This window comes from Chionomys nivalis, chromosome 25, assembly GCF_950005125.1.
Source record: "Chionomys nivalis chromosome 25, mChiNiv1.1, whole genome shotgun sequence".
NCBI classification, from domain to species: domain Eukaryota; kingdom Metazoa; phylum Chordata; class Mammalia; order Rodentia; family Cricetidae; genus Chionomys; species Chionomys nivalis.
In genome coordinates this window covers 12121507-12148254 of record NC_080110.1, presented here as the reverse complement: position 1 = coordinate 12148254, position 26748 = coordinate 12121507, and the positions used below count along the sequence as shown (strand labels likewise).

Below are 26748 nucleotides of genomic sequence, written 5' to 3'. Positions count from 1 at the left end.
TTTAAAAATAAGTAGAACAGACAGGCAGTAGTAGCACATGCCTTTAATCCCAGCACTCGGGAGGCAGAGGCAGGCGGATCTCTGTGAGTTCGAGGCTAGCCTGGTCTATAAGATCTAGTTCCAGGACAGACTCCAAAGCTACAGAGAAACCCTGTCTCTAAAAACCAAAAAGAAAAAAAAAGGATGACATTGTGTTTCTAAAGATGAAATCCACCCCTCATTGCTTTGATAGAAAGCAATCAATTTACTTACTTAGCCAAATTAGTCAGTCCTTTCAGGCTGGATGCATCAACTTTGGTGATTTTGTTTCCATCCAGATGTAATTCAGTGAGAGAAGGAGGGAGACCTGGGACATGAAAAACGTTGCTAAATTAGTCAACAAACATTATAAATACAATTTTTCAATGTGGACACATGCTGTCAATTTGTAAAAGTCATTTCAAATAATTTTAGCCTTCATCTTTTTCTTTTTTCTTATTATAATAACAATGCACACTTTCAAGTGATGTGAACCTTTACTGCTTTTATCTCATAGGGACTTATGAGCTTAAAATTATGAGCTCTTTACCTCTTGTGATAGAGTTTTGTGCTGGCACCCATAGAATGAAAGTCAAATACTGAAACTCTCATTGTTCCTTCCACCTGAGTCAGCGGGCTTACATGGTTGCTGTTTTATAAACACTTCATGATGCAAAGACTAAACGAGGAGATCATCAATGGAACTGCAATGCAAGGATCATGTATCCATGTATCATCTAAGTCTGTGTCAAAATGCAGGCAGATATTTCATTTACAAGTATTATTCATAACTTGCACAAGTGTATTCTGCTGATGTTGGCCGTTAGAATTGACTTCTCTGTGAGAGCATTTGTTGCCTCTCCACCATGGCTGTACAGAAACAGCTTATAATATAAATTGTTTTCAATCTTCCTAATGCTACAACCCCTTGCATTCACCCAACCATAACATTATTTTCATTGCTACTGCTACTGCTATGAATTCTTGTGTAAATATCTTTGTTTCCAATGGTGACCCCTGAGAAGAGGGTGTCATGACCCACAGATTGAGAATCTCTGACTTACATGCTGTGTTAAATTCAGGTTATTTTATTGTAAGAGGTGTGTGAAGAACCCTATAATCAAGCAACCTGACATATATGGAGCACCTGGTTAAATAATCTAAGACCCAAAGGGCACACTAAACTCTCAACGATACTTCTTGAATAGCTATGATTTCCAAATATTTAGTAACATAAGTAGTAAGCAATATTAGAATTTATTTTCATTTCTTCATGTCTTCTATGTGTTTATGTAGGACTAGGTATAATATATTGTTGGGACTAATGGATCCTGGCCTTCAGCTGCTCTTCCCTCCTAGAACCTTCTAAATAAAGTTACTAGAAGCTGTGCCTTGCTTAGAGGATGGGATTTTCACCTGTTGGCCATTGACTGCAGTGTATTTAAGCCTCCATGGTGCTATTAAAGAAGGGCTTTGGTATCAGTGTTAAAAGGTATGCGTGTCTGTCTGTCTCTGCGCCTGTGTATTCTCAACCTCCAGCCCCTTGCCCTAAGCCCGCGAACTGGGGTCTAGCGCATAGAGTGCAGACCGGGGCCGCGCTGCTTGGCAATATATGGCCATTAATAATGTAGTATCCCACTGTAAAGAATAGGAGCAGCTACAAAGAAAACAGTGAATGGATGCATGTTGACCTAGTTCCTGGTTGGAGGAAATTTTAGGCTTTTTTTGTCTATAAAGACTCATAATTAGGAAACAGCAGCTTTCATAGCTATGAAATTTGCATTGCAACTAGCAAATTAAGTTAGTGATTTTATTGCCATAATTCTTCTATGTTGGTTTTAAAGTTATTACGTTTCTTCATAGATGAATGTTTAGAGTAGCAAGTAACAATGAAAATATGAATAAATAAATAAATGACATATAGATAGGTAGATAGATTAGATAGATGATAGATAGATAGATAGATAGATAGAGACTTCCCATATCTTTGTTATGTAAAAAAATTGACCATGTTACTTTCTCAACATGTTGACTTTCTCAATGTGCAAAATGATGAAAATCAATTCCTGTTCTTAGTAAAGAAACAGAGACTCAAAGTTATAAATTTGCAAATTTTAAAAAGGAAGTGTACCATGCTCCCATCTGGACAACGGAATTTGAAATAACATTCTCTAAGCCAGAAGAAATTAAATAATAATTGAATTTTCTCATGAATAAATATTAGGAAATCACAACTACTCTTGTAATAAAATGTTTTAAGCACGGACTTCTTCTAGACATAAACAAATAAAATTTAAAAATCTTCCTGGAAGTGCAACAAGGGTGTATTTCATCGAGAAAACTTGAGATGCCTCCTTCCTTCTATAACTCAATGAGTTTTGTTGGTGGTGTTTTTATTTTTTGCCATCAGAGCATCAATAAAAAGTTCCACTATTACTGCTTACTGGCTGCTAAATGCCCCTCTTTCCAAGAGCACAGTTTCTCACAAGTTAGGGCCAGAAAGAAGCTTAACTATGAAGGAAAAAGTTGCATTACTGAAGAGAAATGAATTAAAAAATGATCTTCATTATCCTTCCCCATGGTGACATTTGTCAAAAGATTCTGTTCCCTTGTGACATGCTTTTTGGTTTTCTCTACCTTTTAATTTTAGAAACAAAATAAATGAACATCAGTTTGGTATAGGTACTTTACCTATACAATATGAGCCTTAATTTTATCTGGTAAATATCACAGCCACACTAGACAGATGCTGAAACCTTACTAGTAGGCCACAGCCAGTTGGTGATACACCAATTAAGAGAAATGGGTTAATTTAAGTAAGATGTAAAAGCTAGCTAGGAATACACCTAAGTTATTGGCCAAACGGTGTTGTAATTAATATAGTTTCTGTGTGGTTATTCAGGTATGGGCCTCCAGGAAATGTAAGTGCAGCCTCTGCTTACAAACATGTACCTGTGTATGTACGTACATACGTATGTATGTATGTATGTATGTATGTACCTATCTATCCAATAGTTATTTCCCAGGGCACCAAACGACCCTCTGTATAAAAAGCCTGGAGTAACCAGGGATTATAAGAAAGCTATCTATGATGTAAAAATAATCAGTGTTTCCTGTAGATGAGAATTTGCACCCAGTATCCAGTTACAGAGAAAGGCACTTGTTTTAAAGAGGGCAGGGGTGAGGGATAGTAGCAAAGATGGAGGGACTTTTGTGAGGCTGAACTTTTGAGGTAGGAGGAAAGTGAAGCTCAAGGCACTTATTGTAGGTGTTTTGCTGCTTTCCCTGGCTCACCAGGACAGGACTCTATGTGGCCGTAGAAGCAGCACTGATGACGACGATCAGCCTTCTGGCTCTGGTTGATGGAAGAAACAGTGTCTTTTTACTCCCAGTATGTCTCCAGGGTACACTGTGTAAGCTTAAAACTTTAATGCATTTTTCAAACAATACTAGAAGTCAATATAAGTTCTCCACTTAAATATGCTCATATCTTCTACTTAATTTTGAGACCTTAATACTAAGAATTTGAGTGCCCTTGAACCCATTAATGACAACTTGAATCTAAGCAAAGACTCTGAAGTCATATTCTTTATAATGACCAAAATTACATCATCAGTTGGATCTCCTTATTGAGATACTGATGAATGGAAGGTTTTGTAGTGAAAAGAGTTCTCTGTAGGATGAGAAAATCAAAGAAGAATTTGTCTCAGTTTCAGAGACACAGCCAGATATGAGTACTTTCCCCCTTCGCTTTTTTAAACAAAATTGTACTACTGTACTCTTATTAACTGGGTATTTTCTTTAGGAATCATGATAGCAGAACCCAAACTTACAGTGTCCTAAGTTAAATCTTAGAAGGAATGTATAGGGAATCTCTGCATGACAAGTGCATCAATTAGGCCTGAGCAGAACCCCTTCAAGGTACTGAGAGTTCACTGAAGCCAGGCTTTCCACATGCCCCAATGTAAACACTCACAATCATTTTTTTTTCTAATGTCAAATCTATCAGAGCTTTGTTTCTCAAAATATTTTGATGCATTTCCTGTCACCTTGAGGAATAGCAGTGATGTTGGTGTCTGCAATGCGGATGTATGAGAGCCTCTTCATCCCCTGGAAGGCTCCATTTTCAATTCCAGAGTTTTTCAGAGGGTTGGTACCCAGTTCTACAAAGATAAAAAAAAAAAAAAGTGCAAGGCTCTTAGAGGACATTTCAGGATGTCTGTATCTGCTTCAGTGAAGATTCTAGAAAAAAAAATATTAGTTTTTAGTAACTTATAGACTGAGAAAAATGGAAAAAAAATAGTAAGAAAGACTACGTTCTTCAGAGAAACATCAAAATGAAATGAAACTTTGTCCTACTAAAACTGGTGTGATGGTCCCAATACTCAGGGACCTGAGGCAGGAAGATCATTTGCTATTCAAGGGCAGACTGTCTTATACAACAAAACCTTGTATGAATGAATGAATGAATCAGTCAAACAATTAAAACAATTATTTATGAAAAATTATAGCCATGGCACTATTAATAATTTCTCCAGAAAAGCTAAGGAGGTGTTAATAAATCATACTTTATTTTATAAATTTCCTAACTGTTGTTAAAGAATTTAAATTTATCGTTTTGCAAGCCAACATTAAAATCACACTTAATAATTACACACCCACCAAAACCTTATAAAAACAATTTTTTTTTAGAAAGGAAATAATCTACAGATGGTGAGAAAGCAAGCTCTGCTATGGAAAGGTTTCCCTGAATCTCTCTGATTAAGCACTGTCTGTCCTTCATCCTACTCATGAGAACAGATACGCTGTATTCCCTTCCCAGTCTCACATCACCGAAGTCCAGGGAGAATATTCCCTTTTTCCTGCAGCTGCGAATGCTATTCACACAGCCTTCAGACTCATGGGTTCTGGCCCATCCCCTTCCTGCAGCTAAGGATTACTCGAAATCCCTTCATGACTCCCCCAACCCAGCCTGGTCCCCGAGCTACAATCAGATCTGTACCTATGACGATCATCTGGTTCAGTCCATTGAACACGGTTTTCCTCACTTTGCTGATCTCATTCTCGTGGGCACGAAGCTCCTGGAGGGTTTTGGGCATTTTTTCAGGCAGCTCCTTCAGTTGGTTCTTAGACAGATAAAGCCTCTCCAATTTCACTAGAGGTGTAAACGCCCCAGAGCTGATCTTGCTGATCTTATTGTTGACAAGAATCAAGGTCTGCAGAAATTGAAGAAGACAATGCCTGAAATTCAAATGTGCCCATATATATTATATAAAACATATCTTCATTCTTTTCACGAAACTAGCAGAGAAATTTGGAAAATGGCAAGAGATCGGAGAAATGTGGAAATGTGCTCCATGCATGTGGATATGTCTGTGTACACATACTTAAAAGTTTTTAAAATAAATTGTAGTGTCATTACACTTGTATTTTAATAAATGATGTTTGCCTGAGGATTAGAAAAGTAAAACAGACACACTGGCCAGTCTTATAGACGAGGAAGCAATAATACACACCTTTTATCCCAGCAGATAAACTAGCTTGGCACAGAAACCAGGCAGTAGTGGTGCATGCGTTTAATCCCAGAGCTAGAGAGGATTATAAAATTGGAAGAAGACAGCTCTCAGACAAAGTCTCATTCTGCGATTCCTGGAGACTGGAACACCACTTTCAGACTGAGATCAAGGCAAGAGCCAGTGGGTGACTGCTTTGCTTTTGAGATCTTCAGGTTGAACCCCAATTTTTCTCTCTGAGTTTTTATGAGCCATGCTTCCATAAATGACATTAAAGAAATCATTGAATAACACAAGATTCCTAGAAACCATCAATCAATGCCACAGAAATAACAAACCTACTGGGAGAGAAATCAGGGAAATAAAACTTTTCATAATAGCTCTAAAAATATTTTGGAATAATGAAACTGGAAGTTTCTCTCCCACCTGCCAGTTCCTAAATAACCATTCTAAGGCTTAATATTAATCACATACTATTTGACCTCTTATCTTAGACTTATTATTAACTAGCTATTACAACTTAAATTAACCGATTTCTATTAGTTTATATTTTACCACAAAGCCTGTGGCTTGTTACTTCAAATCTTCTCTGGTGGTTGTTTGCACCACCACCCCCAACAGGCCATCTTTTTCCCTGTGTGTTCAATATAGCATTCCCGCCTAGCTAAACAATGAACTAAAAAGCTGAACATAAAAAAAAGCAAATAACCCAATTAAAAATGGGCTTCAGAGTTTGGCCTCCTCCAACACATGGTGGAGCCTGCCTTTAATCCCCACTCGAAGGAGGCAGAGGCAGGCAAATCTCTGATTTTGAGGTGAGCCTGGCCTAGAGAGAGAATTCCAGGACAGCCAGGTCTACATGAAGAAACGTTATCTCAAGAAACAAATGAACAACAACAAAAAAAATGTGCCATAGAACTAAACAGAGAGTTCTCAAAGGGTTAAACACAAATGACTGAGAAACACTTAAGAAAATGTTCAGTGTTCTTAGCCATCAGTAAGATGAAAGTGAAACCAGAGATTTTGTCTTATCTCAGTCAGGATGGCCAAGATCAATAAAATACATGGCAGCTGGGTAGGATTTAGGGAAAGGAAAACATTTCTTAACTGTTGGTACAAACTGCTAAAGCCACTGTAGAAATCATCACAATGGTTCCTTATAATGCTGACAATAGAGATCTACCACAAGATTCAGCTATACTGCTTCTCGGCACATACCCCAAACTCTACATCTTACCGCAGAGATATTTGCTCGTCTGGGTTCATCGCTGCTCTATAATAGCTAGCGGGAAATTGGAAAAAGCCAAGCTACCAATCAACTAATGAACGGATAATGAAAATATGGTACATTTATACAATGGACTATTATTCAGCTGTTTAGAAGAATTAAATTGTTTGCAGGGTGTGGAAACGATCATCCTGTCTGAGGTAACAGACCCCCAAGGACATATGTTGCTTGTTTTCTCATATATATGGATGTTAGCTTTATGTTTTAGATAATTATGTTTCAATTAAAATAAAAACAGAGTAACCTTTAGGTATCTTAAGGGACAAGAGGGAATCTTTCAGTAAAAGAAAACAGAATATAGGATTTTAAAAAAGAAAGTAGAAACTAGAATAAGAAGTTTAAGTAGGGAGGGAAATGAGAGAGAAGGGCAAGGAGAGGATATCGGCAAGATAAATAACACTAAATACTTTTTGAACAGCCATCTGGAAACCTACTACAGGAGAAGCTTCCTAAAATATACACTTATGAAAGAAATTTCAATGGAATCGCCATAAGGGGAGGCAATGCCCCAACAAGATATCTTATGCTACCAAGTAAAACCCTCTGTGTCATGGATAGGTTACATCTTGTTGAATCTTCAGTTAAAGGGGTCTCAAAGATTCCTGCCCCCCATGCCCTCTTCAAAAAACAAACAAACATATAAAAAACATCAAAGGATATTGTGAAGGTCACCCTCCACAATGGTAAAGCCCTATTCCTGAGACACTACTTACTTATGTCATAAAACAAGGAGAAATTGAATTGGTCCCCAACTAAACTGCACCCCTGCTGACAAGAATTCATGGCACTGGAAGGTATTATACATGTTATTGGAAAAGAAATACAATAATCAATATCACCAGCTGCAAGCCCTGTGACCTACAAAAGAACCTACCTATAAGATGTATTAGTGCAAGTGCGATAGTCACATGTATGTTATGAGAATAACCAATTACTTTTTAATTGTATTTGAGACACACTCAATAAGATGGAACCCACACATAAAGCAATTACCTACTATTATAATCCTACTAAAATATAAAAGCAATAAAATAACTCCTAATGACATATTGCTGTACCTGTAGACATAACTTTAATCAGAGAAATTGCTTTTTGTAGTAGATGGTAATTAAGAGAGACGAACAATTGGAGAATGTACAGACAATGAGAGATTTTAGAGTATTCAGCCCTAATGGGGATGTCTTTATCAACCACACCCCTCCCCCAACTCAGGGATCTATGTGGAAGAGGAGGAAAGATTCTAAGAGCCAGAGGTGCTGGATGACTTCAAGGACACAGCATATTCCATACACTAAAGAATTTTCTCACAGATGGATTCACAGAGACTGTGGCACTTCTCATAATATCTGCTCAGTTTCCAACCAGACAAAATCCCAGAGCTGAGAGGAAGTAGTGAAGATAAAGACCCACCCGTAACTAAGAAGCTCTTTGTGGGTGAGATCTGCTGAGAAAATGAAAATCAGTTTTGTTCAATGAAAAGTTACTGGTTCTCATACTCAGCCCACACCTCATGCCCAAGAGTAGGTGGCCACTACAAAATGGACTTCCTATCTTTTGTCATATTTTGATACTTTTTCTCATATTATTGTTGCTGTTTTTTCTGTTTATGTACTTCTATTCATCATTGTTTGTTTGTTTGTTTGATTTTTGAGAGAGAGAGATGATGGAAGAGAGAAAGAGAGAGAGAGAACATGAAGTTGGGTGGGAGAGAAATGGGAGGATCTAGGAGGCGTTTTTTGGAAGGTAAAGAACATAATTAAAATATAATATATAATTTTTAAAATAGAAGTATTTTTGAAAGAAATCAGTGATGGCTTGATCTAGAGGAACAGAATAAGGCAAATTTCAGCTTTTGTATTTCCTCAAAATTGCAGAACTTTAATTTAAGATGAAACAGAAATCCTTAAATTCCAGCCATAGAGGACAGTAATGAAATCTTAACATTGTTACGTGTATGAATACAGCCCCAAAAATCTGTTTTACTCTGCTGAATGTTGAAATATAATTTGTACCATTGTATGTCTTTTGATCAAACGTTCATGTAGGGTTCCACTGTCCCAGGTACTGCTCTGAGATTCTAATTGTGGTCGCTCATACATTCATAAGCAATACCTAGTGCCCATGTTGGTACAGAATGCTCCTGACCTCTGTAGTCAAGAACTGGCTCTTAGGTGCTGTGTGACTGTGAAAAGCTACCAGCATCTCTCTGCCTGTTTTCTTATCCATAGAGAAGCGACATTAACGTGAGACTAGCCAGGGGGATTAAAATAAGGCCTCCTAAACTGGAAAACCACGACCACAGTACCTCAAGCGCTAAACAGATACTTGTTAGTTTTCAGTGGCTAAGAGATTTTGTTGGTTTTTATTTTAAAACCCACTCCTTACTATATTTATCAAGCCGTAGTTTCAGACAAGCATATTAAATATGGCACTATTATTATATACAAGTTATGTATACGTATACATCTAAACATATATATGGTATATAAAACTACTCAAGCAATAACCGACAGAATTGTAAATGCAGATAATAACTAGAGAATAAAGGACTTTTGTTTTTCCCCTTAAACTTTTTCTATTTTAATCCTTACTAAACTTTTGTTTCTTTCTTTCCTTCCTTGTCATTCTGGTCCAGTTTTCCCAACCAAAATTATAATGTTTGTTTGCATAATAACAAGGAAGGAAGAAATGGAGAATAAAAAGCGGAGAGAAAAAGAGCTGTTTGGCATTCCCTGCGTGATCACAGGCTCTAATGAACTCTCCTGTTCTTCCGATGGGCACTTTGAAGTAGAAGCAAAGACTTGCCAAGATGACGGCTGTTTCACAAACCTTCCAAAAAGAAGCTTCTGAAAGCAAGTAACCTATAGCAGCGTTGGAGAAAGTCTTGCAGAAATCAAGTCTTGCAGAAACCGGATCTCTCTTTACAAAGAACTTTCCAAAATTACTCAGATTATACTTTTAAGTTTAGGAAGTTGTAGCTATCATAAGGGAAGTTCCCTTCCTTAAAAAAATAAAAGTAGATTTGTAATACAATTTGAGAGAGAAAATTCATATTTAAAATTGTTTCAGTTAATTGAAATGATACTGACTCTTTATCTTCACTTTAATGAGATTCTTTGAGTAATGACTTGAACCATTACAAACAAGTGCTGCTTGGTTTTCTGTCAACTCTGGCAGAGGCTTGGAGCAAAAGTGGTGAGCTGGAGAGTAGTGCTCATCCTTATCCCAGCAGGGAGGAGCTGCAGGGCTCCTGGCTCTTGTTCAGGATCTTTCCTCTAGCATGGAAGGCTGTAACTTTCATTCAGGCAGCACTCCTTTTTATTGTCAGTTGTTCATTTCCTACTAACTTTACTTTTCTCTTGCACAACGAGCCCTTTCTACACTTCGTTAACCCTTTAAGGCGATTCTGTCACATTTTTTTCAAAACTGTCTGCTATTTGGATATATGATGGAATCTGATTTTTCTCTTAGCACTCACTACTTACATGTGTATGCTAGGACACATTGACAGACATCTTTTTCATATATACTACTATTTTCTGTATTTGATAGAGGAGTTTTTGAAAGAATGTTGCATCCTAGATTCTTTTTATAATTCTTTCAATTTACACATTCGTTAGCAAGATCAATATAGAATCTATAATTTGAGACAACTATTTGAATTCTTTTACAAATCTAGTATAGTGTCTCATTAATATTTATGGCTATAGTCATCTTGGGTGTCAAGTAATTCACTACTAAATCTTTTCTTGACTATATTAACTCTAAAATGTTTCAGACCACTTATTCTACTTTGCATATCATTGTTAATTTTGTATCTATAATTTCTATTCTAATGTGTAACAGCTAGATGGTGTATTTTATCATATATATTGCTTATCTTATTGTACATTTACTCAATTAGTTCTACAATGAGGATAATAATTAAAAATATGTGAATTAAATGCTTTAGGCCTCAGAATTATATTACTGTGACATTTATTATCAAATTAAAATGTCTATGATCCCGTATCACTAGAATTTCTACTTTCTGGAAATTTTCTTTAAATTAGATTTAAATGTGGAGTGAAAATGTGCTTCCCTGAAGTCTCTCCCCACTAGAACAATTGTTGTCTCATTATTGACAAAAGTCATTGTAGTTCCTCCTCCTTTTAGGCATCTCAAATATATTGTCACCTTCATTCAACGTAAACATAGACATTTCTATTTATTGTGTTGTGGCCACAAAAGTTATATTCTTTCTCCCTGTGCCCATCCCTCTCTTGCTCTTTAAGGCCACCTTTCTCCCCATGCCCATCCTTCTCTTACTCTTTAAGGCCACCTTGATTTGCTTTGTCAAGGATCGTACCCAGTATGTCAAAAGTTGCTCTGCAGTGGATCACAGTCATTGACATTTTCATAGGGCAATATGCTTTAGATATTGATGCCGGGGTTACCTATATTAGGTATGCACTAACATTTTGAGAGGAATCATATGTATCCCACAGGAATCAAACTGAAAACCTAATCTTATAAGATCAAGTCTGATCTTATGAACCAAGGAAAAGGTAAGACAGTTCTTACGTGCAGGTTCTTCAGGCTCTTAAAGTCCCCATCTTTGATCTCAGTTATCTTGTTGTTTTGCAGGTCTAGCAGTGTTGTGTCGGGTGGAAGGTCCTTGGGCACTTTATCCAAACCTAGCATAAAAGAAACAGGAATACGTAGTCTGTGAGAAGGAACTCTCAATACAAAATCACAAAGGATCTTTAAAAAAAAAATTGAGGCAATATTCACCTTGTAGGGTACCCTTACATTTGCAATCCTCCTACCTCAGGCTACCAAGTGCTGGAATTACAACTGCTTCTGACTTAAAAAAAAAAAAAAAGTGTTTACTAGGAAATGAAAGTTTCAATGATAGATCTGCCTGTAACGTGTTTTTCTCCAATACTTACATCAATTATAGTTGAAAATATTTTCAAACCAAATCAAGGTTTTTTTTTCCCTTAGTCATAAACTGAAATTGTTTCCAGTATAATTGTTTTTCTGCATAGAGAAAAATCGCATTTCTTTTAGGATGCTGCACAAATCACCCACTCCATGTTGTGCCTTAAAGACTGTTTCATAAATATCTGATAGCAGAGCAATGCAAAGCTGTCCCGTCCATACAAATATCTTATTAAGAGAGTGCTGCAGCCACATTTCTGCCTCCTTTGTATACATCTGACACTGACGCTGATTTGCATTTAAACTTAAAGTCATTTGAACTCGTCACCAAGCTCTTTGTTGTACAATGAAAAAGTATCTAATCTTTAGGGAGAGCAATTGATTTCCTTTTAATTAGAATGCCAGGACAGTATGAGTTTTAATAGTCACTTTAAAACCAACTGATCTATGGGATGGTAGTATAAATTAGGGTAAATATGGTGGTATATGTGAAATTAATTTTATGAAGCTTTCATTTTGGAATGTAGATTTTCAGTATATTATTGTACACACTTAACAGCCAAGTAGTCTTTGGTCTTAAAAAATACATTTCACAAGTCACTTAACCAATTTTGTTAGATATTTTTATTTTCATTTTGGGGAAGTGTAGGAAGTAAAATAAAAACCAGATATTTGATTCCAGAGAGGTGGTTCAGTGTTTAAGGGTGTGTACAGCTTCTACAGGAGGTCTGTTCGCTTTCCAACACCTATATCAAGATATCATAGCAGTCTGTAAATCCAGCTACAGAGAATCAAATGGCCTCTCTTGAGTCCATGGACACGTATACACACACAGTGCAAATTCTTATAAACAGGTGGGAACCTAAGCACATACCCCTTGCTCACACACACACACAAAGAAAGAAAGAGAGAGAGAGAGAGAGAGAGAGAGAGAGAGAGAGAGATCGTTTTTTCATAAAGTAAAAACAACCTGGAAATCCTATCCTCACATAGAGTGTCAATCTCTTTATTTCAATACATCACAACAAAACTCTAATTCTGTAATATTTTTGACAGAAATAAATTTCCCATCATTACACAGCTTCAAGTATTACCATCTCTGACTCTTTTGACAATTCTCTGCTTCTTGACTAGAGATGCAATTGAAACAAACAAGCTCTACCCACTTGGAAATGTAACTGATAAAAAATATAATTTGCTGCAGTTTAGATTAAAACTAAAATCACAAGAAAATATAATAACTACTATGTTGGGAAGATAGATTTCCAGTCCTGTGTATCTAATGAGCATGTACTCAGAAACCACATGGCAATAAAATTTCAAATCTCTTCATTTCTTTCACAAAAATTACGTAAATTTAAAATCACTTATTTCTGAGCTCTTTTTTTTTTTTTGTTATTGTTGTTGGTCTCATCCACAAACCAACACTCCAATGGCAATGGGTGGAAATATTGTTCATATCCATGATTAGTGTCTTAATAAAGTTCAGTATCAGATGCTGTTGGTACTTACCTGGCATCGTATGCTCTATAAACACAGAACTCATTACAGACACGGTTCCCATAATGTAAGACTGACATGTTTTCAATCCTGACGAGTAAACTATAAAGCAGCTTACCTTGTGGGAGGATTTGTGAGGGTTCCTCCACAATCATAATCACTTCCATTTTCAAAAATGTCAATCTGCTAATTTTGCTAATTGCATGCAACTAGGAGGCAGACTTTTGCCAAATCTTTTATAATTAGTGTGATCCAACGAGAAGACTTGACTTCCTTTCATTTGGAATGTAGTGCCATGTCTCATTATTACTCATTTTCTCTTTTCTGGCAGGGATTTAATTTCCATACATGCTTCCTTCTGTATAATTGGGAGCTAAAATTCTAGAGGCTGTCCTAACACTTGGACAATGTGAGGCTGACGTGAATCCTCACAGGTGAAGGGCAGAAGAACACCTCTGAATGGCTGACAGTTTCACTTGGACAATGTCAGGCTGACGCGAATCCTCACAGGTGAAGGGCAGAAGAACACCTCTGAATGGCTGACGGTTTGATTCATGTTGTCTACCTTGAACTTTGTAACAGAAACTGATTGATTCAAGGTATAAACCTTAGAGATGAAGACTTAGCACAAAAAGCACTTTCAGACTTGTGATCTTTGCAGATTAGATCTTGGAAGTCCACCTTAGTGATAAAAATTCTAACGCTTATGTATCTGTTCTGAATTACTAAGGGACTTATACACATTTGGCAAACTCCTGTATTGATGTTTATTATTATTACGTTGAATTAGATAGCTTTAGAGATTATTTTCAGTTAAAACTATGTTATACTGTTCCCTTCATAGCAGTAACATGATAACATATTAAACTGTTTTGTGAATTCTCTTGATAGAAGCTGAAACATAAAGCATTGTGGTAACTCTCCTCCACCTAGTGACTTTCAGGAAAGGTTTAATGGCATGAACAAAATTCTAGTGTGGAGTAGAGGGGGTGGCTAATAGACAACACTCCAGGCTCCCAACATGATATTTGTGTGTCAAATTTATCTGTACCCTCAAAGGAAAATAAGTTCGCATATCAGATTCCCTCCAAATTCTATACATTCCATGTCTTAAGAAAGTGGCATACAGTTAATCACCACATTAAAAAAAGCTAGAAGTGTAATAGATAAATTACCCAAAATATGAGTTCTTAAAATGTCCCAAAGGGAAATAATCTTAATTAATTAAGAGAATTAATTAATCTCAGCTAGTCTGTTGTTTTGTGTATACTTTATGATGAAGTTTTTAGCAGACGGCATTAAAATAAGAAAAATATATTAGTTAATCTGACTAGTTTTGATGTTAGTTCACACACACACACACACACACTCACACACACAATTCTGAGATCATTCTCTGCTTTTATTTTACTTCTTAGCTTTAAATAGATCTTTTAAAATTGAATTGACGGTTGCTAAAAGGCTGTGTTATCTTTGTAAGTTTTGTTTTAACTCTATGAAGTGATCGACTATTTTAAAATTCAAAAAGAAAAAGTAGTAGCCGGGCGATGGTGGCACATGCCTTTAATCCCAGCACTCGGGAGGCAGAGGCAGGCGGATCTCTGAAAGTTCAAGACCAGCCTGGTCTACAAAGCTAGTTCCAGGACAGGCTCCAAAGCCACAGAGAAACCCTGTCTCGAAAAACTATTCTCATTATCTATGATTAGCAATGGGGAACCTCCTTCAGTCAATGGCCTTTGAGAGGCCAGACCAGCTTGAGGTATGGCTTTGAGGTACCAAAAGGATGCAGTCTGCCAGCTTGCCCCTCCTTTCTGTGCTCCGCATCTTGATGTTGGACCCTATTTCCTTTTCTGAGAGTTTTCCCTCTTAATAAAGGAAACCTTAAAGCACTCTATTCGGAGTTAGCTTGGGATTATTTGATTCACGTTTCCCCCATTAAATGCATTCAGCATCTTATTAGTGTCAATAAGAAAGAATTTAGACTAATTGTTTTGCTGTTGATTATAGTCTGTCTTTCTGTTTTTAACTTCTGTACATTACAATGATTAATAAATGTTATCATAGAGATTACCATCTATTTTTCAAGTATGTCAAACCCAGATTTTTCATGCAAACATCTTAGCCCTGTGTTGGTTTTGGTTTGTCTTGTCAGTAAAGACTAGTGTTGTGTTGATCGTTGTTCCATGAGGTCCAGGTCTTTCAGAGTTTATCTACATAGGTCCATGTGTGGATAGGAAACCTTCAGTTCAGTTAGCTCATACTTCCCAGCAAATGATTATAGACCAAATATGCTCCTAATCAACTTCATTCTATTTAATGGAGACAAAGGAGGCTCCAGGTTTTTGTAAGTCAATAAAATATCAGCTATTTTAAAACCACTTTTGACTTCGGAATTATTTGTATTAAAATTAATCTAACCATGAATTCGAGATGAATCAACCTTCACATGACACACTCGAGTCTCTCTGTTCTCATCTGAAACAAACATGGAAATACCTTAGAGCTAAGGTTCAATTTGGTTTTTTTTGTTTTGTTTTGTTTTTTAAACTTGGTTTGTTTGTTTGTTTATTTATTTATTTATTTATTTATTTATTTATTTATGTATTATGTACACAGTGTTCAGCCTCCATGCCTGCAGGCCAGAAGAGGCACCAGACCCCATTACAGATGGTTGTGAGCCACCATGTGGTTGCTGGGAATTGAACTCAGGACCTCTGGAAGAGCAGTCAGTGCTTTTAACCTCTGAGCCATCTCTCCAGCCCCCTATGGCTAACTACTGTCAGTTCAAACTAAAGCTAATCCTCAATGAGTATAAAAGCAGGTGATAGGTCACAGGAGCATATCTTTACCATTTATTTGGATATCTCCCTATTTGCCTAGGATGACCTTTGATCTGCTTCCCTAGGCCTCTGTCTCTCTCTTTAGGCCAAACCCAAATAGGCCTTGAAATTACAAACCCTTCTTCATGGGTGTCTTGAGTAGCTGGGAGTATAGGCTTTTACCACCACACCTGGCTTTGGACAGCTTCACGAGCCATGCACATATGAGATAGTCAGCTTTTGCTTATCAATGAGATTGTATCCTAAATATAAAAGTTATATTTGTAAGAATGTCTACATGTATTTTCAGTTATTTTCTAGCAAAATAAAAGTGCATATCCATTCACTAAATAAGAAAACAGACTTTTTGGATTTTTGGAGTTCCTTTTATGTTCTGGAAAAAACGTTTTCCAGTTGTATAGCTAGTAAATATGTTTTCCCGCTGTGTAGGCTGCCTCTTCCCTCTACTGATTCGTTTTTTAAGCCAAAGCGTTAAAATTTGTTACAATCCTATTTCTCATACACATTAAGTGATAAATAGTTAGGAAAATTGTGCTGCACATATACAAGGGGCTGCGGCTCATTCAAAACTGTGAAATTCTGTCTTTTGCGACATGAATGAAATTGGAGAGTTTCCTTCAGTGAAACAAACAAGGAACAGAAAGGCAGATATTGAACGATCTCACTCCTGTGTGGAACATAAGAAAACGGGTCTTACAGGAAGTTGAGGGCAGAAGGTGATGACCAAGGGCTGGGTAGAATGGGTGAGTGAGGACAGTCTGAAGATCTATGGTTACTAAGTTCAGTTGAAGGAGGTTATACCCAGTCAACTCTAGATACCTACATTGTACTATATCCTACAGAAAGCAAGAGGAAAGATTGGAAAAGGGTTTTTCACGAGATAGGAATAAATGTTTGAGAAGGTGGGCATGTTTAACAGACTTACAATTCACTCAGTGTATATGTGTACCAAAGTATTACATGGTCCCCATAATGTAACCAAATTTTACAAAACCATATATTTGTTAAGAGTAAATATAAAAGGAACAAGTTTTACTTACTGTTTATTGTTTAAGATAATGACTGGACTTCTTAATTAGTTAAGACTACATTTGCTGTTTGGTTTTTCAATAAAATGATCTTCACCTGATAAAGGTAGAAGAGAAACTCTGGGACTCACACTGGATTCTGGTTCAACTCAAAAACTAAATTGCAACAGAATCTGAAAAAGAATTGGGCCACTATCTATGGCCAATTCATGTTTACTTTCTCAGTCCTCTGTGCCCTACATAAGCTTGTAATGAAATGGTGGTACCCTGAAGAGAGATAACTAGGGCCCAACACTCTGTGCGTCGTCCAGAAGTGTTTGCATTTCCTCATAGACACGTGAGAGGGCTTTAGTTTTTCAATTTTAATTTCTCGCCTAGGAAAGGAATCAATGTTGTTTAACATCAACACAAATAACTCTTAGCGGTAAACACAAAGTCAAGCATTTAAACTGAAAATGTCTGCTTATACTGAAATCACATATAGGCAATATTGATCAAAGATTGGATATTGTACCTCCTCTATCTTGTTAAAACTTCTGACAAGGATAATCCTATGGAAAACTTAGCCATGGAAACTGATAATAATTCACAATTCTATACCTAAAACGCCACTGATCCATCATAGGGTGCAATGTACCAGATTAATGAATGGATCAATGAGCTATCTGTAGCCTTTGGATAGCATTCATATATGCTCTCACTGGAGGGTTAAAGTGAGGTACAGTTTGTGTCAGCACCAAAGATGACTGAGATAAATGTTTCTCAATTATTGATATTGAACCATTTCAATGTTTTTCTGAGCTCCTTTGTATAGTGTATTCCTTTGGTTAATATTAGGTGCCATTTCTCTTCAAAATATGGCTAGCAAATTGCCCTGAATAAATATGGGGCTTCTCAGAGACACACCTTGCTATCTTGTGGTACTCCTTTTATAAGGAAAGATGCACAGCAAAATGCTCTTCCTGGGATCATCTTTTCCAGAGCATTGGACTGAGCTCCCAAGTCCAGTTGAAGAGTGGAAGGAATGAGAATATGAGCAAAGAGGTCAAGACCATGATGGATTCACCACCTGAAACAGGTTGCCTGAGCTAATGGGAAATCACCAACTCCAGCCGGACTGGGAAGGAACAAGCATAGGACCAAACTAGTCCCTCTGACTGTGGCTGATAGTTGTATGGCTCGGGGGCTGCGACAGACTGAGGGGCCACTGGCAGTGGAACCAGGAATATTCGGATCCTGTTCTCTTTGGATGGATACCTTGCTCAACCTAGATATAGTAGGGAGGGCCTTGGATCTTCCACAAAGCCATGTACCTTACCCTCTCTGAGGATTAGATGGGGGTGGGGTGGGAAGGTGTGTGGAGTGAATGGGAGGAGAGGAGGAAGTGGGAACTTGGATTGGTATTTTTTTTAAAAAATATATAATTAAAAAAAAGAAAATATACAAGTGAAGAGGAAGAAAGGAAAAACAGCTGACGTAGAAATCAAACTCACTGACCTTTGGCCCAACCACTGAGCCTTCAAACTCTCTGAATATTTATCTTTTAAGCATGTGGCTCTTGGAATTCCAGGCCATTTTTTACTTTTAAGGGATAAGCCAGCTGTCTTTAGTGTAGTAGGCTAGAGTTTCCTGCTCCCAGAGTATTTTGGATATTTACATTATACTATAGCCGTAGTTATTTCTTTGGAAATTTTCTAAAGACCATAAGCATCTTGGCTGCAAACTGTCAAAGAAGAAGAAAACCAAGACCGGAGGATAGAGGGAGAACTTATGTATCTGGAAGATAAATTTCTGTTGCTCAACCCAACTCATTTTGTTTCTGACAACTGCATATTTTGCAAGTTAGTAATGTTTAATTCTGTTGCCTGGACCTTGTAAAGAGAAAAGGCCTGGCCAGGCTTTCCTAGTATCTACCATCTTAAGAAAACAAATCAAGAACTAAACACAAAACAGACAAACAAAGCACCAACAGAAGAAGAATCCCTGGAAACAGACTACAAGAAGAGGCATTGGTAGACGTTTTACTTTGTAAAAGGGGGTCTATTAAAGTCAGAATGGCTTTACTTTTAAGAGATTTATTGCAAACTGCAGAATTGATGGAACTGAATTAAGAAGAGCTTGGTTGCTGTGTGAAGCAAAAGCGTAAGGAGTCCTAGTCTCAATTCTCCTTCTCCTTGACAGCTTTCTTTACTCCTCGTTAGGTGGCGCTGTCTCTCACTTCTGGAATCACAGAGATAAATCCTGAAAATGCCAACCACCGAGACTTTCCACTTCATTGAAGAAGATGCACAAGATTGGCCGGACTCACTTACCCAAGTCAGAACACTGGACCACTCGAAGATGACATTGGCAGCGGAAGGGACACACGGGTCCCAGGGGCTCCAGGTGTGGTAGATCAGGAGGAAAACCAGAGTCTTCGGGGCCTACCCCAGAAGCCTCATCTTCTAGCATGAAGTCGAACAAGCCTCTCTGTTCAAATGGTCCAGCCCAAGAGACTTGCGCCAGAAGGAGTAAGAGGAGAGTTGTCTTCATGGTTATCTCACGTATTTTCACAACCTGGGGACCTGAAAAGCAAAGTGAAGGGATTAGGAGGAGTGAGGTTGTCACTTAATTCATGCATTATTTTTTGTTTACAAATTATCCCATAGCAGAGTGAGTACAGAGGAAAATAAAGAAAAAAATATAGTAACAAAAAATAACACTGTGATGAAGTCAGGCATTCAAAAAGTCTTTGAAAGGCAGTAAAGGTGACTACAGGACACACACCATTTGCTTACCAGTAGCAATCCAAACGGTACTAAAATCGCTTGCTTCCTTTAGTGGCCTGGATTTAAATGATGAGTTGCCACATCACTGGCCAGTTGTTTCTGAATAAGAAATCATGTCGGTGTTTTCCATGCTCACTCAGCAGTGCCATACCACGATCAAACCTCTGTCTATACACTGAGACATCTCCAAGTCCAACCAGAGACACCTCATCAAGCCACGTTGGTCTCCAGATGCCCCTGCGTTTTCCTTGGTCTAGGGTTTCTCATCCCCTCCTTAAGTTGTTGTGAGAGGCTCCTACACATTTCTGCCCTGGACATTTCCCTTATCCCGGACCGTCTTCCACATTGCTGCCCAAGTCATTGTCTAACACTTCAGTTCACCTCGCTTGGTTTTGTTTGTTTTCATCTCATGACTTATCAGTGATAACCGTGTTTCCTGAGTTGTCTGTGAAGCCATTCACTATTTGGTACCAACTAATACTTAAAGCTACCTTTCTCTTCATTTCTTTCTCTCTCTCGAGGATATACTCAACCCTGACACACAGACCCCCCTTATCATTTTGCTTACCTACCTTCCGAGGAACGTTTAATGGTTATGCGAGATTCTGGCTTTCCCTCCTGTAATTCCTGACTCATCCAAGGCGTTTGCTCTCTGCGTCTTCTGGGATCTCAAGTATGCTGTTCTGACCTCTTTTAATGAACTTATCACATATTATAATGTGTTTTGTGTGTTCACTCTGTCCCCCACATTAGCGGATGTTCTTCCTCAGGGCGTGACTTATTATTCCTTGTTCTGTATGCCTTGCACAATATTTTGAACATGAATGACTCAGCTAACCATCAGTTTATTAACAATACAGTGTATTCTGCTGGTTCCAAGAAACCAAACAGGTCTGAAAGCATTAAAACACAATGTGTATATTTACACCAAATGTCAAGTTATTTAGATATGAATGAAATAACTCCAAATGGACAGTCTAAATAACAAAATGTATTTGCTTAAATGGAGATCAAGCAACCTATTTTGAGATGGGATGGCCGAAGATCTCTCTGCAGCTCTTAGAAGTCATCACCAAACCTATTGTCAGTGTTTCTTTTGGACTCATAATCTCAACTTAGAATTATACATTTACTCTTGGATAGCTGTGCCTCTGTAAATGCGCACACAATGCTGCTTGTGCCCTAGTTGTCCATCATAGCTACCAAAAAAGAAAAAAGGAAAGAAAACAGCATCTTTGACCAGATACAGTATCTATAGCCTAGACATTTTTACCTGATCCACTAGCACAGACACAAATGCTTTGTAATTTTAAAAATTTCCCTTTTATTCTTAGTTTACTGGAATATGTCTAAATACTGTAGCATTACTCCAGGAATATTGGAGTATGTATAAAACAGCACACCCCACCCAGGATTTTGATTATCAATTAAAAAGGCCATAAAGATTGTAATTCACTTAACTGCCCCCAAGTTCAATAAAAAGTGTCCTCTAGCAGGCCATTCCCACTGAGTTACTGGGTCTCTCTTAAAAGGGAGGTTATTGTTTTGGCAAGAAGTTTACTTGGATGGCCATAAAGGAGACGCCTTCTAACCGTTTCAACATTGAAATACAATGTTTATGGTTTACCACAGGGTTGCTGGCCTCGCATATTTAATGTCTTATAATTTTCAGGGGAAAGCATGAGTCAAAGTAATCTTAGCTTTAAGCTTTAATAAAGGGTAAGGAGAGTTAGTGCAGATGTCCCTTGGTAATCCATTCTCCAGAGCAGAGATGCCTGGTAGCTTCCCTAACAACCCAAAAAAGGAAATGTTGAGCCCCTGGCTCAGAGGAACCCTCATCATTTATATTTGTTTACCCTTGTTAAAATAGTGCGAATTCTCTGCACAACCTTCCTTTAGATTAAAGCTGGATACAGTCAGACTGCATACCATTTCAGCTACATTCTCCTCTCTCTCTCTCTCTCTCTCTCTCTCTCTCTCTCTCTCTCTCTCTCGTGTGTGTGAGTGTCTACATACCTAAAATTTTTATTCTAATTTTCATAAAATCTCTTTATATAATATTTTATAATATTCATATTCAAAGTTCCAGCATGATAGAGTAATTAATAAATATTTGCTAAGGGTCCTCATTATTGTTTCAGTGATTTTTTTTCTCATGTGATGAATAGCAAATAGAACATCAAAAAGAGGTTGTCCATACACAAAGAAAGGAGGCTGTAACAGATGACACCCGCTTTTTATAACTCATGGGAACTGTTACTCTCAAATATTTGTAAAGTTGCTCTTCCACTAATAACGGTTGCTGTAGTTTAGAAATGCCTCATCAAAAGTATTATTTCTGGCCCCTATTTAATTAGGCATATCATCCCAAGTAACATCTGTATAAACATGTTTATACTTTTCATGGTTGCTTCAAAGTCAAATCTTAACACTTAAGTGGCAAGATAATCTGCTAATACAGAACAATTTTTAAATGCCCCAGTATTCAGGAGATTTCCTTCAGTAATTATTTAATAGAAATAAGTAAAAAATAGGCAATCAGAGTAGCATTTGTTGTAAGGAAGAGCCACTATAAAACTCAAGTTTTGTTTTCCTTTTCTTTTTTTCTGGTAAAATAAACATCAACAGGAAGAAAAAGTCATAGACGCTGAGATCACTGAGGGCACACTTAACCCATCTGGTCACGCTGCTTAACCTTAAAATGAGAATCAACCCCACCCTCACCTCACAGTCACTGCACCTCTTAAGAAAGTTTCATTTGCACTGAATACATTGACAGGAACATTTATTTATATCCAAGAAAGTATGCTGCTGTACTGTCTCAGATCTTTAACATAGCAATGTTAAAGTTATTTAACATTATTTTGAAGTTATTTTCAGTGTAGCTTTTCACCTCTTTGGTAATAATTCCTATTCATTTTTGGTGTTGCAGAAATAGACTTCATATCTCTATAGCTAGGCACTTGCTGAGACTTTTTAAGATTTGTGAAGTATGCAAAAATCCAGGAGGGGAATAAATCTTAAATAGCTCATCTAGGCACAAGCAGTGGATTAGCTTAGAATGTTTTTCTATTAGCAGTTCATAAGGAGCAGAATATTTCATCAGTACAAATGCAAAAACCTCAGCATAGGCAGTCATGGTGTTAAGTTACAGGTTTTTAATAAGCATCTTTGCAAGAATAGAAGAGAAAGCACTAAAGCAATGCATTCAAACGATTATTTTCCCGAGTACTTAATTTCTGTTTTCAAGCAACTCCTGCTTCTAACGTTGCATAAAGATAGTCAAAAGTTTAGCACGATTTCTTCCTTGTTTCTCTCTCTCTTTCTCCGAGTATTTCTTTCCGCCCTCCACTTGACGGAAGTTTTATTAGCCTGTAGCAAAATTCAGGACAATTATTGAAAGCCATACCTTTTAATCCGGGTATTTGCCACGGGAGCCCTCAGAGCTGAGATGTAATTACACTAGATATTCAGCCCGAGCAAAAGAGTTCGCAGGTGTGGAAAGGAGGAGGGGGGCGTGCTGCGCTGTGACTGTCACTAGGCTGAAAACCTCCAGCTTCTACTCCATAGCAGAGTGAAAAACGAAGGTTTCACTCAATGAGAACAGCCAGCTGACACCCACATTAGATCATATGGTAATGATACGTCTCTTGTCTTGTAGCCAGAAACTTTATCGGCCTCCCTTTTCCCCCCTCCACGTTTGCTTTATTCCTTTTGCATCCGCCTAACATTCCAAACCGCTTTTGTAGTCTCGAGGAGCAACTTGATTTGAAATTTGTCTTATTTTTCTCCCCCCCCCCCAACCCGGAAAAGATTGCAACTGAAGGGTTTGTCTCCCCACCCCCAAACCCATTCCGCTCTCCGCCCTTCCCAGCCTTGTTTGTAAGTTGTATTTATTTTCCTTCGGAGATCACGATTTTTCTTGCTTTGGAGATGTGTGGGTCTGGAAAGTGAGTCAAATGGACCTTGTCGCGGTTGTAAATGTGGTCTTCCTAGCAACCTCCCACGGAATGCCTCGTGGGCTCTGAAGTCCCAGTGCGCTGCATTTTTCGGTGCTTTCTGAATGCATTTCTAGGGTGTTCTGGAAGGAAGCCAGAATTTAATCTGGAAAGTGTGTCATTTATTATTTCATTACCCACGACTTAAAAATCTTTCTTATTGTCTACCCATGGCTGTTGCTAAATAAAACACAAAGAAACTAGAAGCTATATAATGTTATTTAGTTTGTAGGTTAAAAAAGATAATATTTTTTTCTATAGATGAGACCTTTATGTAGTCAGGGCTTTCTGTGACCATTTCCAAATTTCAGTAAATAGGAAAAAAAGAAGAAAGGAGAGGGAGAAACTGAAAACAGAGAATGAGATGTTTAGCCACTAGAAAATGTTTTAGAGATTTTTATGATTCCATCTCTGGATGCCGTGGCTAGTTCTCGTTGCCACTCCAGGTCCCGACCTGCATCTTTCTGCTCAGGCCCCTAGGCTCTTACCAGGTGGGAACATGAAATCAACATCTGTGAAAAATGAGATGATTCCCCTCTGCACCTCCTCTCTCCTCCTCCCTCTAGCCATCTAGGGATATGTTTTTACAGTAAATATTCCTTAGCTTTACAAAGCTCAAAGGGATTAGATTCTTGAGAGGCAGTCTGAAGGAGGGGGAGGATGTAGCTACACTTACTTTGACTCTGTTCCCAAGTCTAACTGCCTGTCCCTTAACGCTTCATGCAGTGAGTGACAATATACTGGGTTATTCTGGGGTTGTAGAAAGAGGCAAGTACAGGCGTTAGCTGACATTGATGTAAAATCAAGGACCTTTCATCTGGCATTAATTTATTTTCTCCTCTGAATGCTCCTTATATTTATATCTTTCTTCTTACATATGATGACTCCTTGTCTATATTACAGTTATTTATATACATGTCTTACTCCCAAAGAGCATACAGGGTCCCTCTAACTAATATAGTTACAATATTTAGGGAATTATTTCAGAACTATTCTGTGACTTACCGGAGACAGACCAATATTGACCTTGCACTGCACTGTAACCATTATCTTTCGGGATCTCTGCTTGTTTCTTAGCAATAGTGAATGTCACTAGCGAGAATCTTGGCAAACTACAGCAGCACTTGTTACCTAATATAGAAGGAAGACAGAGAAGGAAGAAAGGTAAAGGAATAGGAAATGAAAGCAGAATACAAATGACAATAGGAACAGAAAGATATACACATCATTTCATTGTTACTGGTAGAGGCACTTGGTTTATGGTTCACATCTGGGATCTTCCCTGTGACAACAGGTTTATGAATTAAACAACTCCCATAACCCCCCTGCTCTCCAGTTTCTGCACCTGTGGAATGCGTAGAAATCAACACTCAATTTATAGCCTTAGATAAAACATGGAAGAATACAGTAGATAGAAGAATTTTTGCTGAAGGCCTTGCCTTTTCAGTGAAAGCTTTCTATAAACATTACCTTCCTTTATTTTCTAGCGTGTTACCTACTTTTCCCTTGAGGCAGGCAGGGGGAATAGTATTTATTCTTTCCATTTTGCAAGTATGCAAATTGGAAACCAGTGACCTGTCCAAGTCTATGAAGCTAGTAAGAAGCAAAGCAAAAAGCAACTATCAGGGTTCTTATTCTGAATCACGGTTGCATAGCTGCGCTGTATCATAAGGGGAATAAACATTAACCCACAAGGACTCACTATTAAATCTGTAAGATAGCATGCCTTCTCTATCTCAAAACTATGCTACCGTTCAATACTGGAGTCAGAGAAACAGCTATGAAGATAAAGGTTTTTATTCCTCTAGCCTGTCAATGTCAATTCAACATCTGGAACCCAGGTAAAGGTGGAAGAACCAATTCTTCAAGCATATATCACCCCCACACACACACACCACTTTAGTCATTATCATCATCTAATTTCTTAAAAGTTTTAGGAATTTACAATACTGCATAAACTTTTATTCATCTATATGTAGAAACAATTATTTTTATTTCTGAAATATTTTCATTCATTGTCATGATTTTGGAAATTTAGTGACAACTTTAAATTTCCACACATTTATTAAACTTCATCTATTTTTTTTACAAATTACGTATTTTATATATTGTTATTTCCTTTTTTAGATGCAAGAACCTAGATCACAGGAAAGTCATACACAGTTTTAAGTCAAAGAAAGATAAGTAGGCCATCAGTGGAGTCTGTGTCTCTGCATTCTAATGCAAAGAGTGATGCTGAGCCTGGAAACAGAGCTTTGTAGAGATTGCTTAAGCACCCCCTGCTCTGCAGGGTTCCAGCATTGGATTCCCTGAAACCCTGGCTTCCATATAGATATGTGAAATAGTCCAGCTCAGAGTGAATACCAGAGCTGTTGCTAAATCCGCTCACGTGGTGATATGTTTCCCCTGACAGCCCACCAGCTAGCGCAACTGCAATCACAGGGCTGTAAAGGTCCATTAAGGCTAATCTTACTTTCTCACCAAAATCACAGACAAGCAGGCTAAGTTATGCCCTCAACATTACACATCTGAGAAGTGCTGGAGCCCAGCAAGGCTCCTGACACCCTTTTTTTCTAAGAGGCCTGGAAACAAGTGACTATCTTCAAAACCAATGAAGTCAGGACTTGAGGGTTTTATGTCATTCTAAACCTTAGCAACACTAACAGATTTCTGTCTCAGGCAAGAAAAATAGGTGGGATGGGATTTAGTGAAGCTTGAGATATGTGTGCAGAGAATTTTCACTTTGGCTCTTTTCTGCCTCTATGAACTCAAGCCAACACCACTGTGTTCGTGATACTTTCACCTTGTATAAGTCAGCAAAACTTTGCCGTTAGGCACTCAGCATCTAAAATGTGGGCAGTCAATGCCCTGT

The 26748-nt window shown here is 37.8% G+C and overlaps 1 protein-coding gene across 4 annotated transcripts in view; it reads right to left on the bottom strand.

Annotated features, from left to right (window-relative positions):
- Dcn (decorin) overlaps positions 1 to 23641 on the bottom strand; it is a 30827-nt gene extending 7186 nt beyond the window's left edge. Inside the window, exons 1-6 of one of the 4 annotated variants that reach the window (XM_057758126.1) lie at positions 23288 to 23641; positions 19423 to 19674; positions 11383 to 11495; positions 5021 to 5234; positions 4068 to 4181; positions 253 to 346 (exon numbers count right to left, since the gene is read on the bottom strand). In XM_057758126.1, the coding sequence (XP_057614109.1) occupies positions 253 to 346; positions 4068 to 4181; positions 5021 to 5234; positions 11383 to 11495; positions 19423 to 19642 (755 nt within the window). In that variant the 5' untranslated portion in view covers positions 19643 to 19674; positions 23288 to 23641. Of the gene's footprint in view, positions 1 to 252; positions 347 to 4067; positions 4182 to 5020; positions 5235 to 11382; positions 11496 to 19422; positions 19675 to 19887; positions 19968 to 20446; positions 20636 to 23287 lie in introns of those variants that run through there. The other 3 variants (XM_057758124.1, XM_057758128.1, XM_057758127.1) reach the window with 3 other exon arrangements.
- Between the last annotated feature and the right edge of the window lie 3107 nt (positions 23642 to 26748).